This window comes from Periophthalmus magnuspinnatus, chromosome 7 (assembly GCF_009829125.3).
Source record: "Periophthalmus magnuspinnatus isolate fPerMag1 chromosome 7, fPerMag1.2.pri, whole genome shotgun sequence".
NCBI lineage: Eukaryota > Metazoa > Chordata > Actinopteri > Gobiiformes > Gobiidae > Periophthalmus > Periophthalmus magnuspinnatus.
The window spans coordinates 27,467,973-27,484,986 of record NC_047132.1 but is presented as its reverse complement, the minus strand read 5'-3'; the positions used below and the strand labels follow the sequence as shown (position 1 = coordinate 27,484,986).

Here is a 17,014-nt window from a genome sequence, read left to right as displayed (position 1 = left end):
GCAAAGCCAGGCGATTTCGAACATCATCATCATGACAGAGCATTTTCTTTAGCACTCACTAGTCTACGTTACTATTGCTGGGGAGGCTGTAGATAAGTTCTGCAGGTGTATTTGTTGTTTGTTTCTCCATGGACACTTCCCTAGGGCGGTGTTCCAGGCATGGTCCACCGGGAGAGGACGCTTTTGAAGACCCAGGACATGCTTGAGGGACTATGTCTATTGGAAAATGAGGGAGTTTTGAGGGTTTTTGACAAGAGCATTTGCAAACAAAACTGAAATACAATGTTTGTCACTTTTAACATCACATATTATTGTGTCTGCAGCTCATTTGACAGCACAGTGCATTCATTATTATTTAAACTGGCAAATGTTGAATGGTTTATAATTAGTTGATCTTCCAGTCGTATTTGTCCAAGGCCGAACAGATGGTAATGACCATAATGACCTACACTCAGTACAATGGACTCTTTGTTAGGTTCACATTTCTCCTGCTAATCCACGGGACCTCCACTGCTCAATGTCTAAATACATTAACACAACTGACCACTGCACACATATTTGTAGTTTGCGTCGTTTCATAGTAAAAGAAAAATTCAAAAAGTTGTAGGAGTGAAGACGTTTTGCTGCTCATTCAAGCCGCTTCTCCAGTTTTGGTCAGTTTGTGTTGTTTCATAATAATACAACGATAAAATAACTATACATAGGTAGATTTATAGACGTTTATTTTTCCAAGACACAACATTTATTAAATAATATTTCACAAACATACATAGAGACTGTTGTAGCCCCATTGAAAACACAAGAAACCAAGCAGGAGACAGGAGTTGTAAAATTTGGCACTGCTGAACAAAGTGAACAGGACCATGCATTGTTCACTGCGTAGATTGATATTACTATATTATATTATTATTATTAAAGTTTTGTCAAATTAATTCAATCTTTATAATTGTAGCATTACTCCACACCAGACCAGACAGAAAAGGCATGCTGCGGTCATGCAAAAAATACTGGAAAACAGCAACAGTTTATTTGGAGCAGTGGTGGAAAATATGTAGGAATAGTACAAACTGTGTTTTTTGATTAAGAGAAACATGAGGTATGTCCATTGGGTAAAACGGTTTGGTTGATTTTTATGCAGTCAGCTTTCTGTCTTCTTTGCGGTTTCCTCGTTTTGTGCAATTCCCATTTTTATAGGATGGATAAAATATTTAAAGGAGAAGTAAAAAAGCAAGTGCGTCATATTATACAGTAACACAAGTTTCTCTTTAATCCAATCTGAGGCAAAATGTGTCATCTGTACATTCAAAAATACTAGCAGCAAAATGTAAGGTTAGGCCTGTCATGATAATCACTACATCGACTTATCGTTCAGTGTATGACAGCGGGAACTATGTATTTTGGGACTAAAAATTTGTCGTGTTTACAATTTCTCTGTAAAAGTGATTGGATTTGGGGTATTTTTTTTATTGTTAAACGATCAGATTTGAGCTGTAGAGGGTTGAAAAAGTAAGTTCTGTGGTTAATTTTTGCTTTATTCTGCTATTACTTAGTTACAGCCCAGGCCATTTAATGATACTACCTATTTAAAAATGGTTTACAGGAATTATCTTGCATTATTATTATTGTATCAGCGACAAAAAGTACTTCAAAATGTGCTATCATGACAGGCCTATGTAAGGTATCCCAGTGGTGATAGTAGTACTCAAAGTATTGATAATATCGGTTAAAGTAGTGGTCTTAGCAGCATACTGCAGTAGTACCAGAGTTTTGTTGTTTTTTTTAAAGTAACTAAAACAAATATGCAAGAAATGCCACTTACTTCTCATCCAAATATGTATAGTAGAGTGAATGGGATGCATTTATAATATAGTAATATGTTGTATTCATTTTTAGATTGTTCTAGTTTTGGGTCAGTGCATATCAACAGTAGTGTTATTCAATGGCTGCTACAAGAGATAAATAATGAAATTATGAAATAGATAATGTTGACAGTGTTTGGCCATGGAAAAAACAAAAAAAAACAAAGATAAAATAATAAATATAGTTCATAATTTCATCCATATACATCCTATCTCATATATTCTCTCTAAGTCTCTTTATAAAAAGGTTTCTCGTTCCACAAGTGCCATTGGTTGATATGTAAATCTGTATACAGAGGTGGGAAGTAAACAAGTAAAGCCAGTTCATTTTTGTTGTTGCTTCATTTTTGTCCCTGCACAGCTCCCATACACAGACTGCCCTCTTCTTCTATGGTTTCTAGTGCGTCAGTGCGAATGGCTTGGGTTATTAGGTTCAGTTCCTCGCACATGGTCTCATAGCGATAGGCCACGCGGATGTCCGGGACATTGGTGCGTCTGATGTCGTTGCTCTCCTGTCCCTCCTTGATGTAGTTTGGACCGAGCCAGTAACTTTTGACCTAAAGGAAGAGAGAGAGAAGGTTTGAAGAATGGGCCCCAGTGTTCAGCAGGTGCCTCTGGTCCAGACTCCAGACTTGGGACGAAACCAAGTAACTCCAGCTGCCCTTGACAAAACACCCACTATTTTTGAGGCAAGGTTTCACTTAGTGCTTGCCCGATGATAATCGGATACAACTTAGTGAATATAAGTTTATCTCTGAGGATTTTAAGTTTAAGTTTATTTAGTTTATTCAGTTTATTCATGCTTATGTATTAAAGGGCTTGGAGCTATTAGTGGAGCTATCATTTTGATTTGGTAAAGAAGATCGAACTCTAACGTCATTTGATATAAAAATAAGTGTAAAACAGGTTAGTCGTTCCATGTGCAAAAGAGGCTCTAATATATTTATAGTACGAAAGAAATGTGTTTGTAACGCAGCCTGGTTGATTATGTTTGTTGAGTCACAGAATAAAGGATTAAGACTATTTCTGGAATTGTTTCAGGTGTAACGATTCATTTAAATAGAAAGCCTTTAATATTATAAATACAATAGTAAACAACTGTAAATATACCTGATGTGAGAATCCACTCATCAGGACACTGTTTCTGGCCAGTTCACACATGTCACAGGAGCTCAACTTCCACACCTGAGCTGCAATGCTATATTCCTCCATTAGGGGCTCCTGCATAGATTACACCACAATATAAAATAATCCAAATACCTCTTTTAAAACATTATAAATGAAAGTGAAGGACTGACCTTGGTGAAGTGAAACTGCAGTGGGTCGTCAGTGGATAGAGACACCATGAGGCCTCGGGACAGGTACTCGGGGAGGGGGTTACGGTGGTAACTAAGGAACAGGCTGTTATTGCTGAGGGGGGACATGGCAATGCCTATCTGGGCCAAGTAGTACAGATACTGCAGTACAGGAGCCTGGAGGGACATAACACGTTAAATTGTGATATCATATGTTACTTATATTAACACTGGCAGTTAAAATGTGTGGTTTATGTATGTGTTTTATTTATTTTTAATACAAAACTCTGAATAAAAACATTGGTTGATGTCTTTTCATACTGATTCTTCCCCAGGGTCTCCTTCTGGTGAGACATACCCAGGGACCTAGGACACGCTAGAGGGACTATGTCTCTTGGCTGGCCTGGGAACATCTAGGGGTCCCTCCGGAGAAGCTGGAGGAAGTGTCCAGGGTGAAGGAAGTCTGGGAGTCCCTGCTTAGGCTGCTGCCCCCGTGACCCGGCCCCAGGTGAGTGGAAAAAGATGGATGGAATAGTCTATTTGCAATTTATACTGTACCAAATGCTGTCTAACTGAGAATGTTGGTATTTATGTTGCTGATTGTTAAAATGTTTGTCACAATTCAAATAAATACAATACAATTTGAACTAAACCACTATTGATCAACAGTATTTTCCGCACTTTCCTTAAAATATTGGCACAGCAGACTTTGAAATCACTAACGCCATGTCTAAATACACACAGACCAGCCTCTTCTCACCTTTCTGAGCAGTAGTCCATGTGAAATATTCTCCGAGAGCAGGAACCCAGAGACCAGGTGATGGATGGGCCCCGCCTCTCCACAATGAGGCCGCAGCACCAGAGTGTGGAAGCCCCGCTGCCTACAACACAAGTAGAGCAGGTCAACAGCAAACCAACTGCAGACTACACTGGACGACATTGCACAAGGTCGTGTAGTAAAAGTCTCTAATATACTGTGATAGGCTCAAAATGGTATTGATTGTGAAGAGAGAGTTAATAAGCCGCCAGACTGCATAACTTCACCCAAGGTCACAGAGGAAAATGAGTCTCTGCAATGCTTAAGGAAACTATAAATGCATTTTAATTAGGTAATATAAAGAATTAAAATTGTGTAAGTTCTGTGAAATTCACTAAACCTCAGATTTTTTTCACCATCTTAAATCTAATCCCTCTAGAGTTGAGTGTAATCTATTTGTTATGTTGCCAAGTGATAGTGTTTCTTTTTCCTTTGCAGCAATCAAAAGTTAATTGATAAAACCAGCGTTATAAATAGACAGGTTTACTACAAGGTTAATGATTTTCCAACTTGTGTGCCAATACTTTAGTTGAAATCTGATATCTTTCAAGTGTATGAAAGTGAAAGTATTCTCTCTTTGCACAAAATTGAAACAAATTTTTCAAGGCCAAAGCACACTCACAAAAATAGTAATGTAATACCTGTTAATCATAGGTACATTTTTGCATGTTGATAATGATTCTAATTTACATAGTACTCAAAGAAAAAGTAAACAAATACAAGCTGTGTGCACTTTGTTTAAACTTTCATGTAGCTTGTAAGTTTCACTGTCTTTTATCAGTAAGCTTATGCAAGGTTTTTACTACTTATAACTAATTACTGATTACTCCTACTCACTTGCGCAGGTGGTTGAGCACAGTCATGTTTGCATACATATAGTAGAGGTAGTAGGAGTAGGGCGGGTTGTCCTCCTCCGTCCAGTTTTCAGGGAGGGGACTGTCTAAGTTGAAGATATGTTGTTCTGGTTTGGATTCGTCATCAACGCTGTCAAAGCCGACAACCTAGTGTTTACGTGCACAAATAGAGGTGGAAAACCAATTAATATTATCATTATGTAGATTTCTAATGACATCTTTAATTGACTCACCCTTATTAATACATTAGTTAGAATACAAATTTCCTCCTGCACTATCTAATGAGCATTGCGTCACATTTTGAAGACATGATTACACGCTCAGAGGAGTCTTACGTGCTGCAGGAACAGGTGTAGCTCCGGGTGGCTGCTGGGGTCCACTGTGACCTCAAACAAAGGCATAAAGATGTTTTCTAACATTTCCTGGAAGTTGGACAGCTGTTTCTTTGTGTGGTAGACGTCACTATAGAGAGAAGAGATGCATCAGGGTTTCATTTACCGTAGGGGAATGACTTATAAATAAAAAGTTGCACTATGTAAGTTTTTAGGAAAATTACTGGTGTGCCAAGAATGTACCACAGTGTAGCAGTAAACTTATCTATCAAGGTTACGCGGATGACATCACAATCTTTGAAACTTTATTAGTGAGTGCCAAAGGTATACGAGTGTCAATGGTGAGTAATGGCAGAGGGAGAAAACGAGTTAACAGCTAAACAACAGGGACACTGCAGACACACACACACACACACACACACACACACATTTATCACTGATACAGACTTTGGGATCACACACAGTTGAACTAAACTTTTCTCTCCTTAAATAACATGTATTTGAGTCTGTGTGTTAAGGAAATAATTATTGTGCAGTGAAAACTACAGCTCCATAATAAAAATGAAGCAATAAAAAGCAAAGAAACACATTTTATCTGTTAAGCTGCCCATATTTCTGCCTCTGTGGCACTCAGTTGGAACGTTGAGGGGCATCAAGCCAAATTACAGGTCTGATCTGTGGAGAGGTCACCCTGCTCATAGTAAGAATGCATATTTTCCATGTATATATGAGCAATAAAAACAAAAGTAATGAATAAATTAAAGATACCGCAGCTACCACAGCAGGAAAGTTAAATTGTGCACCTTTAATTATATCCAACACAATGCATTTAAATAGAGTCCACATTCCACAGGGAGGTTGTTTAATTGTCTGTCGGTTTTTGGATTATGTAACAACGTCAGGCTCAGATGTGCTACATTTTCTATTTTCTCCATTAACCATCATTTTCTTATTCAGACAGACAATCTTTTTTTTTTTTAATACAGCAACATTTTTGAACACTTTATAACCCAGCATCTACTCACAATAATCTTGGAACTTGGACGAGCCAGCGGACATTATCTGAATACACCTGATGTTTCACTGCCCACTTGGCCAGTTTGTCCCACTCGTTTCTGGAGCGTCCGTAAATGGAGAGTCGCAGCTCCACATTTTGATATTTGCTTTCCTCCAGGTCAGCCATCACCTCCTGAAAGAGAAATGACACAGAGAGGTCAGCAGAGGGCGCTACAGGCAGGCATTTTCTCTTCACAGTAAACAGGGCTAATATACAGGTGTTTATGCAGGCAGTGAGCACCTTAATGATGTGACCGAAGTATTTGCCCTCGATGTAGTTATCAGTCTTAATGAAGATCTCCCTCAGGATGGACTCTCCGATCGGGTTGTACTTGGAGTTGAACTTGTCAAAACGATGAAAAGTGTTCCTGTCCTGAATACAAATGAGAATCACATTAGCATTTACCAGCCATGGTCTTGGAAAGTGCACTGCGGAAAGGTAGTGCATCATTTACATAAGCAGCACAGGTAATTACTATAAATTTATTCAATATTAAAAACCTGCAAGTTACAGTGAATTAACTTCTACACAGACACTGTTTTTATAATTTCAATTAGTCCCAGTTATACCAAAATATGTTGTGTATTATATATATAAATGCACACAACTTTAACTTTACTGCAACAACATACTAATAATTAACAATAATGCCTTAGTCTTATATAGTGCTTTTCCAAGAGTCAACTGAACATCTAGATTTATTATCGTTATGCATGTGGTGTCCCTTTAATATGGTCTATAGTTTTTGTCTTGATTTTCCCATAAGCTACAACTCAATAGAGGAATGTAACAAAGTAAAAGTAAAGTACTGATGCCTACAATTTATATTTAAGTCAATTTTATAGGGGATAGTTTTTAATTTTTATTTCACTACATTTGAGAGCAGGTATCTGTACTTTCCATTCCACTACATTTTTTAACTTGACTGAAAAAATAAAAGCATTTTTTAAGACCTGATGAAGAGGCTGAGGATTTATTTTTGAGCAAACAAAAATACACAAATAAAAAACTGCTAGAAAAAACTTCACAAAATTTGGCACAAATCTTTATCAAAATCAGTGCAAGACCTCAAAATCTGCACAAAATAGTTTAATTTTTTACTCTTTAAGTACCTTTTTAAATAGGTACTTTAATACTTTTACATACACTTTTACTTGAGTATTTTTTGTTCCATTATCTGTACTTTTAGTTAAGTAACAAAATTGAATATTTTCTCCACCACTGCTCACAATTCAAGTAACCCATAACTCTAGTACGATACTAGGCTAATCTGTTTACTTTATTAGTATATTGTAATTATTTTATTTGATTGTTTTAATGATATCGTTCAAAATCCACCAAAATGTAAATGTAATGTAGATGTAAAATTCACTATAGAGAACATTTTTATTCAGGTACTGTTCAATGTCCTCTTCTTTTGCAGTAATCTACAATCTTTCATATTACCGCCATAGTGCCCCCATTCTCCTGGTTGGGAAACACTCACAGCGTGCATGTCCAGAGTGTCCACGCTGAGGTCGAAGGCTGTGAGGTTCATGCTCTCGAAAACCTCCATGAGCGTCTGTCCCTTCCCACGGTCCATGTGAACGATCTCCGCGGGGTTTTTCTTCATAGCCCTTTTAATGAAGCGTAATAGGTGCTTTTGATTCATACAGGAAGACGCGTGGATGTGTGTGTCAACCTGGATTGAAAAAGAGAAAAAAGACATTTACATTTCAGAAGCAAACGCCGGGGCTGCTCTGATGTGTGAGTAGGAACAGCTGCGGAGTTCACCTTACGGATATTGTAAAAGTCTCTATGGGGGACTTTCTTTTGCGCTGCCAGCTCTTTCATCTCGTTTAACAGGATATGCATCTGGAACTTGGAGCTCAGATACTGTAGGCGACGATAACAGAAGGATTTTCTGTGGCAGATAAAGAGTAATATTTACTTTGATAATTAGACTTTTTAATGACAAGATGCAACATTGGCTTAAAAAGATCTGAAACAAAACATAGTCTTATCACTATCTCTTTGTCTTTGGAATAAAGGACTGCTGTGTGTCCACCTTATTCACACGCTAACCGAGAGATATTTTATTACTTACATACTAAAATACTCTGTTAGGCATGCTTAAGTCAGTGTTTTCCTTACACTGGTCCATTGATGATCAGAGCCATCATCACATTCATATCAGCAATATACTCCTGTAGGTCTGGGTAAGGCAGGTCCAACTCGGTGCTCCTGTTATAAACCATAAACAAACAACAAACACATTTAGTAAACATTTATTTCCGAGTCAGACTAAAGGACTAAAAACACTATCTCGCCACATCACCCACCTTTCGTAATAATAAATAGGCTTATACTTAAAGAGATACAGGCTCAGATAAACTATGTATTCATCTATTGCACAGCTCTGGTTGTCAGTGAGAGATGAGACTGTCAAACACGCAGAGAATTATGGGTAAACAAAAAAACAAAACATAGCCAAAATAATCCAAGGGCATCTGACTGCTCCGTTTGTTTAATCTTTTGCAATCTATGTCTGCTACAGAGATCTACAAGTTTCAAGGACTTTACACATAAATTCCTACTTTTATGAGAAATAGAAATCAAGACATACTGGGCATGAGGGAAAAAAGATTATGACGCAAGATTGTAAGCAAAAACATCTCATAAAGTAAATTTGATCAAAGATATAAGCCATAACTGAACTTAATTGGTCTAAATATGTGTTAAAGATGCACTATGTAACCTTTAGGGGATATTCTGCTACCTGCTCTGTCTCTATGGAGAAGTTATTGTGTGGATGAAAATGTCTCGGGATATTAAACTTATCAATCTTCATGGGGACGGGCAGATGACACGTCCTGTCCAAGTTCTAGGTCAGATCTTAGAGAGGTGAGCCAGCTTACAACGATAATGCAATAAATAATGCCATACCGTGGAACATTCCAGGCAATAGTAGTGCATTTTCAAGCATGTGGTTGACTCCCTCCAGAATGTAATGTATGTACAAAGTGGTTCAAAAGTCTGTGTTGAAAACCTTAAATATAAGAAGGTTCAGCTTAATCTAAATCAATATATCCATGAGTTTTATAAAGACAAAAATTATGACTGGTCCCATAACAATTAACCATTTTATACATATATTTTTATGGAAGAAAGCCCTCAGATGTCATGGAGTGATGAACAAAATCTGAAACCCATGAATAAATACGTACATCACAGTATTTGAAATCAGTGTTTGAATATATAGCGGTAAAATGAATTCTATATTTGAAGCCTCTCACTTGTCCATGGTGCTCCTGCTGGTGTACACGTGCATGACGCCGTTCACCATTTTGCACCCGTAGCCGATGTCGGGGGGTGTGCTGGAGGGGTCCTGGTTCTCATAGGGGTGCGTTTTGGAGGCAGGTGGGTGCACAGTGGCATCTGAAAGAGACAGACTGAGTCACAATTGTGAAGGAAGAAGTGGGACACTGCACATAGAGGGAACAGATGGGGCGAGGAGGCCGTGGGGGTGTCTTGCTACGAGTTCGCGAAGAAGAAAGACATAGTATGCTGCTATTGTAAAGTCTCCACTGTTTTCCACCTGTGACTTTTAGCGCTTGTAAACTTATGAACTCATTATCGTAACTGTTTCTACAGGTGGCACTATTTAAGACAAGAAAATATTACACATTGGAATATATAGCTTATCTTTTGGGTTTATGTTTTGTATTCGTTTGTAATCATACTAGGCCTGGACAAAAAGTTCATTTCAAAGCCACTAACCACTCCTTTGAAGATTGTGAGGTACGGATCTTAGCCAAAGAAAAGAAATGGTTTGAGAGGGGAGTTAAAGAGGCAATTTTTGTTAGGAAAGACAATCTATCTTTGAACAGGAACTTATCTCCTATTTATAAGTCCATCAGACCTAATTAAAAAATAATAGTGATAACCAGTATGCTAATAGGTGTAAGAGAACCTTAGGGGCCTGATTGATTATGCAAAATATGGCTCAGGCACAGTTTACTCTTAGTGTAGTTCAGCAGACCTAGCTAACAAACAAAAACTGTAAAAAATAGGTGCGTTAGTTTCAGTGTAGTTAGCTCCTTTCTTCAGACAGATATAAGGCAGAGTCCACCAGCGATCTGAGCAGAACTGAAGAAGCCCCTTAGATGAGCAGCCAAATGTCTTCACTTTTTGTCCAGTTAACTGAATTCAACCTCGACGACTGAGAGATTACACAAACACTAGGCCTGTCATGCTAAAAATGACTGAATGATTGAACTGTGATATATTGAAAAATAGCAGATTCTCACAAGACTGACATTGGTATTTTTTGAATCCCCCATATTGCCAATCTTGAATATTTCTGTCTGTACTGGCAGTGCTGGTGGTCTCTGGGATCTCCTCTTCGTACAGATCCAGATCCAGAGGCCTCTCGCTGAGTTCCTGCAGGAACCGAGCGGCCGTGCGATAGAAGCTCTGCAGAGACAGTCCCATGTACTTCTGTCGGATAAACAGGGCCTTCACCACACACTTGGCTGCATCCAGGAGGTCTGTGAAAGGGACCTGCACACGGGGAAAAAAACAACTGAATACAGACTGAATAGACATTGTTTGTTTTTAGCACTAATTCATAAGATTAAATACCATGGCAGACTAGATAGAAAAAAGGGAAATATTAACAGTCACCATGGTGACACAATGAACACATTAGCAAACACATAAAGAAAAGTTTTAACATTGTCTGAAAATCCAAGAAAAAAATGTATTTAAACAACGGATTTTCAGGAGCCTTTACCAGGAGCCAAGTGTTCATGGTCATTTTTTAGGTATTTGATTTTCAACAAAAAGGAGAAAAAGGAAAGATTTGTTATTTTTGAGAGATTGTTTATTTTTGGGCTATATGATAAGATTTAAGCCATAAAAGATTGAATTTTATAATTTCTATAACACATTACAGACGTAAACTAAGTACTAAAGTGTTTTTATTGCAGCTCAAGTTTTTTTTTCATACATATTGTAGATTTAGAATAGTTTTGTGGTTGAATTCTGCTCTTGGGTTGTTGTGGCATAAATTAGTTTCCATCCATTTTATCGTTTAACTTGTGACTATAATAATACGTGTGAGAAACTTGTTTAACAGCACAAATCGTCTCACTTGTTGCAGCTCCAACCAAGTCCGCTCTTTCTGGTCAAACAGTGTTAAAATAAAGCTCAGATTAAGTCTAACTTGATTCACACAGAGCAGTGCCCCCAGTTAGCTTCACACCCCCAGGAAAGATAAGCTGCAGTAGGAGTAACTAGCTGGGGGAAGTATGGCAACCTGAGCACTATCCTCTACTTTGCCCTATTTTCTCATCAGCAATACTATTCACATGTTGTCCCCTGTCCCACTCCCCCTGTGGAGTGTATCTCTTTCAGATGCCCCGATGACAGTTGGACCTCCTCCTTGCCTGGCTCTCCTCCTCCTCGCCCGGCTCTCCTCCTCCTCGTCTGGTCTTCCTCCCCCTCGCCTGGCCGATTTCTTATATTGTCTGATTTTTCCTGTTGTGTCTGATTTTTCCTGTTGTGTCTGATTTTTCCTGTTGTGTCTGATTCTTCCTGTTGTTTTGTTTTTTGTGTCTTGGCGGCACGGTGACTGAGTGCCATCACTCATGTCTCACAGCAAGAAGGTTGGTTCGATCCCCGGGTCACCAGGCCTTTCTGTGTGGAGTTTTTCATGTTTCTCCCCGTGTCTGGATGGGTTTCCTCCGGGTACTCCGGTTTCCCCCATCAACCAAAACATGAACGCCCTTCGAGACAACTGTTGTTGTGATTTTGGGCGTTACAAAAATAAATGAATTGAATTGAATTGAATGACATCAGCTGTAAAGTATTTATTGTCATCACAGTTCAAAATTGATTATCACTATATCATGTGATGTTCTTGCTGTATTATTAAGCATGAGTTTTTTATAGTTGCGACTTGCACTTAAAAGCAGCAAAGAAATACAACATTACAAGATGACAATTATATTTTCTTTCATTTATATCTAAACCTTTAATAACCTTTATCTACGTTCCTCTAGTTTTTGCATTTACTTGATTTGGGCAGCTGTTATCTTTAGATTTTTATGTTCTCTAAGTGTAACATAAATGATAAACAGAAGACTGGGTTTCACAAAAGTCACACGTTAAAGACTTCTTATTGTCACCTCCGGTTACGCAGGCCATATACGGGCTACACTTTGACTTGTTTAACTTCAATAATGCCTATTAAAATTACGCCTACTACTTCTTTTTCTAGTACTACTTATCATAGTTATTCTGCCCATATTGTATATTTTGTTTCTATATTCTATCGAAGTCTACTTTTATTATAACATCTTATTTTATGCCAGCCTTTTATTTTATCCTAGTTTATATTATACTTTTGTTATTCTTGTTATGTTGTTATCTTGAATTTTGCCTTACCCCACACTTCTCCTCTCCAGATATAGTGACTCTCTGATACTCGCTCTCTGGGACCAGCTCTCTCTCCTGATAGTCGAACGCCTGGCTCTGCTCCTTCATGTATCTAATGACAAATCAATAACAGAGATCACATTCATCTGGTCACCGTGGGAACAATGAGGCAATAATAGCAGCACTTACTCCAGATCCGTGGCACTGTCAGTCTTCATGAACTCCTGTTTAGCGCGGAGGAGGATGTCAGGCTCAAACCTGCGAGTACAGGTGATTTATTTATAGAGTTTCTTGTGGTGCACTAAAGTCACGCTGCTATGCTATTTGAAATCTTATGAAACCCAATGGCCGAGATAGTATTATGCTAACGTGCATTTTGTTCAGTGTATTTTATGGATGTTGATACTTAGTGGTGACATCGTGCTGGGGGTGTCCTACATGTATATCTATGGCAGAATGTCCATCAGTCACCATGGCATTAGCTAACGCAGCCAAAAAAGTTTTAAGATTATCTGAAAACTCAAGTAAAAAAACAAACAAAATGGATTTAAACAACACATTTTCAATACAAACTGTTACTCGTTGACTCATTGAAAAACTGTTGGCTAATGCTAGCTAGCTTGTGACTCTAATGTAATTTGAGAGGGACTTGTTAATCGGCACGAATCATCTCACCTGTTGTAGTCAGTTCTTTATAGTCAGATTGTGTTAAAACAAAGCTCAGATTAAAGTCTAACTTGATTAAAGACAGAGCAGTGTCTACAGTTGGCCTCACATCCCCCAAGGTATTTTTATGACATCAGCTGCAAAGTATCAACAAAATAAATTTTTAGTTACTAGTGTTGTGTTGATAGTGTCAGTTTTCATACTAAAGAAAAGGACTGATACTCAATGCAGATATGCCACTATAATAATAATAATAATAATAATAATAATAATAATAATAATAATAGAATGCAATTTTCACCACAAAATAGTAGTTTCTATTATATAACCATGTGGTCTATAAACAACTTCTGAAATAGAGCAAATACCATTATAAAAGTATTCAGGTAAGGGCCAACATTATCCTACTTATGTCATTTCTTTAGTATCAAGACATGCTTAAATCAGTATCTCCTTTTAATACTTGTTTTAGGATCAATAAGTATCTAGGTATAGATTTTATATACTCTGCATATAAGTTAGTAGTTGATCATATTTTATTAACCCTCCATTTTGAGCGCTGTTTAAGGTCGTTTTTGAAAGCTTTTCAGTGTAGGGCAAGTCTTAAATAGATTTTCATGTGCAAAAGTCGTACTTGACATCTTGGCTGATCTGCCGCTCGAGGCGGTGCCGTCTCTCCTCTAGTTGTTCGATGGGACTGTCCTCTGGAAACTCGTACGGGGCACTTCTCATCTCACTCTCAGCCAGACTGCGAGAGAATAACTCCTGCACACATCATAATCCAATACAAGCAAAGCCACGTGAACGGCCATAACTGTCAACATAAGATGCTCTGTATGCAATCCCACATGGCAGTGTGGGAGGTGTGAGAGCCGGAATAGACTGAACCTGCATTATACTTCATTCTCAAGTAAAACAGACGTACCTATTATGTGGTATGTTCTTATTAGTCTCAATAAACCCTGAATATTTCGTCTTGAAGGTCATAAATGATGATATTTAGCAAAACAATCCAAGGCAGCAATAAAATGAACACACACATTTTCAGATATTTCATAGTTGTATTTGTACCTCTGCAATCTCCTTGTATTTCCCGTCCATGGAAGTGCGCAGGTCAATGGACTGTTTCAGAGCCACTGGGATCCCGGGTAAGGAGTGCTGAGGAGTGAGCAGGTGCCGCTTACCACGAGGATCCACTGCTGAGAGACATAAAAGGAAAAGAGGTAGAAAATTAAAACACTGCATCCAGTATTGTGCATTGTGTTTATATTTGCTGGATTTGTTTCAGTTCAAAAACCTGTTGCCAAAAGCTTGTTAGAAAACTACAGTGTGAATCAGTGCTAAAGTCTCATTTCACTCACTCCTGTTATGTTAAAGAGACAGAAACAGTGGTGCTGGTTAGTGGGGCTTGTTTGGTCTTTACTCCTGAGTCTGCTCTGAGCTCAGCGGCTGTTTGTGCCTCAAGACACAATGGAGCATTTGGGTGGAGTGCCATCAGCACATCACCAGCTAATACCCTCCATTGTTCCACTGCACTGGTAGTTTATATGCACCCAGTTGTCATGGAAAGCCAAGAGGGACAAACAAGTAGAGGGTCTTTGAGAGGGGCAGCTGCCAGCCTTGCCACACCAGGAAAAGATTAAGACTCTGGACAACATTGATATTAATTGTCCTTCTGTAACAATGCACCTACTGCTAAAATATTTAGATTCTTGCTAAATATTTAATCCAGTGAAGTGCTAGAATGACAGCTCACCTTGTGTCTGTATTTTTAGACTATCAGGCCACAGACAGTCACGCAAGTTAGGTTAGTTTAGGTTACACTTTATTGTCCCCATAGGGAAATTTGTCCTCTGCATTTGATCCATCCTTCAATGTCGCTGGGGCAACGGGTCAGGAGCAGTGGGCACACAGCCCTGTGCCCAAGGACCCAGCTCCGATATCTTGTTGCCAGGCTTGGTCAGGACTACTTTAGCTGGAGGATTTGACCTATGGTTTTGGGTCGATGGAGGGAAAGCGGAGGAAACCCACCCAGACACAGGGAGAACATGCAAACTCCAGGCAGAAAGTCCTGGGCGAACCGGGAATCAAACCCAAAACCTTCTATGCTATGAAGTGAGAGTGCTAGCCACTCAGCCACTAAGCCAGGAGAATGCAAACAGCACATTTTTTTATGAAAGTGAAACTATGTATTTCTTTTTTCCTTCTACTGGAACAAGATAGTAGCTGGACTGAAACAGGGGCATGTCAAATATGCCTTGGCCAATATGAGAAAAACAAGACAGTAGAACAATAGTGTGATTACAAGAGTAATGCACAAGATGTTTTATGATGTTACTGCCATTGATTTGTCTATCCCACTTGTAAACATGCTGTTGCTAACAGAGCACACTGCCAATTAACAGCTGTTATGGAAAGAGGAAGCTAATCATGTCATACTGCGTACTGAGTGTATCAGCAAAGAAAACAAACAACAAACAGTCAAACTAGAAAGCATTGTTTTGGATTTATATTAAAGATCAAAAATTTGGAAATAAAACTCTTTTGTGCATAAAGTTGATTCTATAATGTGAGGTGGTGGAACAATTATGGCCAAAACTCAGCATGCGCTCCTCACCTTCTGCTCAACACTGTCCAATCAACACGTCCTCCTCAGCACCAAGTTTCCGTGATGCACAAACTCTCTCCAGCGTCCAAAAGTCCCAAACCAATCCAACCTGACCTTTTACAATGAACCTTCCCACACCTTCTGCAAGAGCTCAGACATTCACATATTTTGTATCTGCGCAACAGTGAAACTAATTGGCCAAGGACTAGTGCTCTGATTCAAGACTTGAATTCAAAATGAATGCGATCAAGCAATTAGGTGAACAGGCTCTTCTGGCAAAGTATAATGAGTGACAATACTGCTTATGAGATGGAGGGGTTTGGAGGGGGGTTGGTGCAAATTAAAATGACAATATTCACAGTAATTAGCTGAAAATAGCAGGTCTAAAAGAAATTCTAAACCGTTTTGTTTTTTATTTATTTAACCAATCCCACCGAGATGGAGAACAAAATGGAGCCGGCACGGAAACAGGGAGAACACACAAATTCCACATAAGGCGCCGTCCGGTTATCAAACTTGGGACTTTTACACAACCACTGGTCAATTGTGATGACCCAGTTTTATGCAATTTACAGATTCAAGTATTGCGAAATGTGAAAAGGTTTGAAATATGTTTCTCTCAACAGGTTTAAATCATCAGACTCAACAAGTTAGTCAAATTGGATACTATCATTTGAGTGTCAGAGGTCATATGGAAAGGATTGGAGTAGTGCTAATACTAGTGTGTCTGTGCTCATTAAAGATCCTATAGTACATGACTTGTGAGCTTCGAGCTTGTTATAATGCTGCATCATCAAAAACATACCTGGAGTTGTGTTTTGTTTCATTCACACATGTTTGAGAAACCCTTTATTATTAATCTGTCTACAGTACATCCCCAAAGCTCAAAATGCTCCGTTGCACCTTGTGATGTCATGAAGCAATAGTTTCCAAGTTAACATCTCTCTTTTACCTTTTGTTCAGTAGAGATTGGGAATTCCAGGGCTGAAATTATCGGATTATAAAAACACAGTCTAAATATGCAGGGTTTGTGTTTTAAACATGTGTGGATGAAACAAAACACAACTCCAGGTCTGTTTCTGATGAGGAAATAACATCACAAAGCC

The 17,014-nt window shown here is 38.6% G+C and overlaps 1 protein-coding gene across 7 annotated transcripts in view; it reads right to left on the bottom strand.

Annotated features, from left to right (window-relative positions):
* Positions 1-707: 707 nt before the first annotated feature.
* The window catches only part of ampd2b (adenosine monophosphate deaminase 2b), a 31,928-nt gene continuing 15,621 nt past the window's right edge, over positions 708-17,014 (bottom strand). For 3 of the 7 annotated variants that reach the window (XM_033969890.2, XM_033969892.2, XM_055223066.1), the window contains exons 2-18: positions 14,372-14,499; positions 13,935-14,065; positions 12,824-12,892; positions 12,644-12,746; positions 10,567-10,756; positions 9,490-9,631; positions 8,348-8,437; positions 7,988-8,117; positions 7,701-7,895; positions 6,455-6,586; positions 6,183-6,346; positions 5,161-5,287; positions 4,809-4,972; positions 3,915-4,035; positions 3,158-3,331; positions 2,970-3,080; positions 730-2,416 (exon numbers count right to left, since the gene is read on the bottom strand). In XM_033969890.2, the coding sequence (XP_033825781.2) occupies positions 2,201-2,416; positions 2,970-3,080; positions 3,158-3,331; positions 3,915-4,035; positions 4,809-4,972; positions 5,161-5,287; positions 6,183-6,346; positions 6,455-6,586; positions 7,701-7,895; positions 7,988-8,117; positions 8,348-8,437; positions 9,490-9,631; positions 10,567-10,756; positions 12,644-12,746; positions 12,824-12,892; positions 13,935-14,065; positions 14,372-14,499 (2,387 nt within the window). In that variant the 3' untranslated portion in view covers positions 730-2,200. Of the gene's footprint in view, positions 2,417-2,969; positions 3,081-3,157; positions 3,332-3,914; positions 4,036-4,808; positions 4,973-5,160; positions 5,288-6,182; positions 6,347-6,454; positions 6,587-7,700; positions 7,896-7,987; positions 8,118-8,347; positions 8,438-9,489; positions 9,632-10,512; positions 10,757-12,643; positions 12,747-12,823; positions 12,893-13,934; positions 14,066-14,371; positions 14,500-17,014 lie in introns of all 7 variants that reach the window. The other 4 variants (XM_033969891.2, XM_055223065.1, XM_033969893.2 and 1 more) reach the window with 2 other exon arrangements.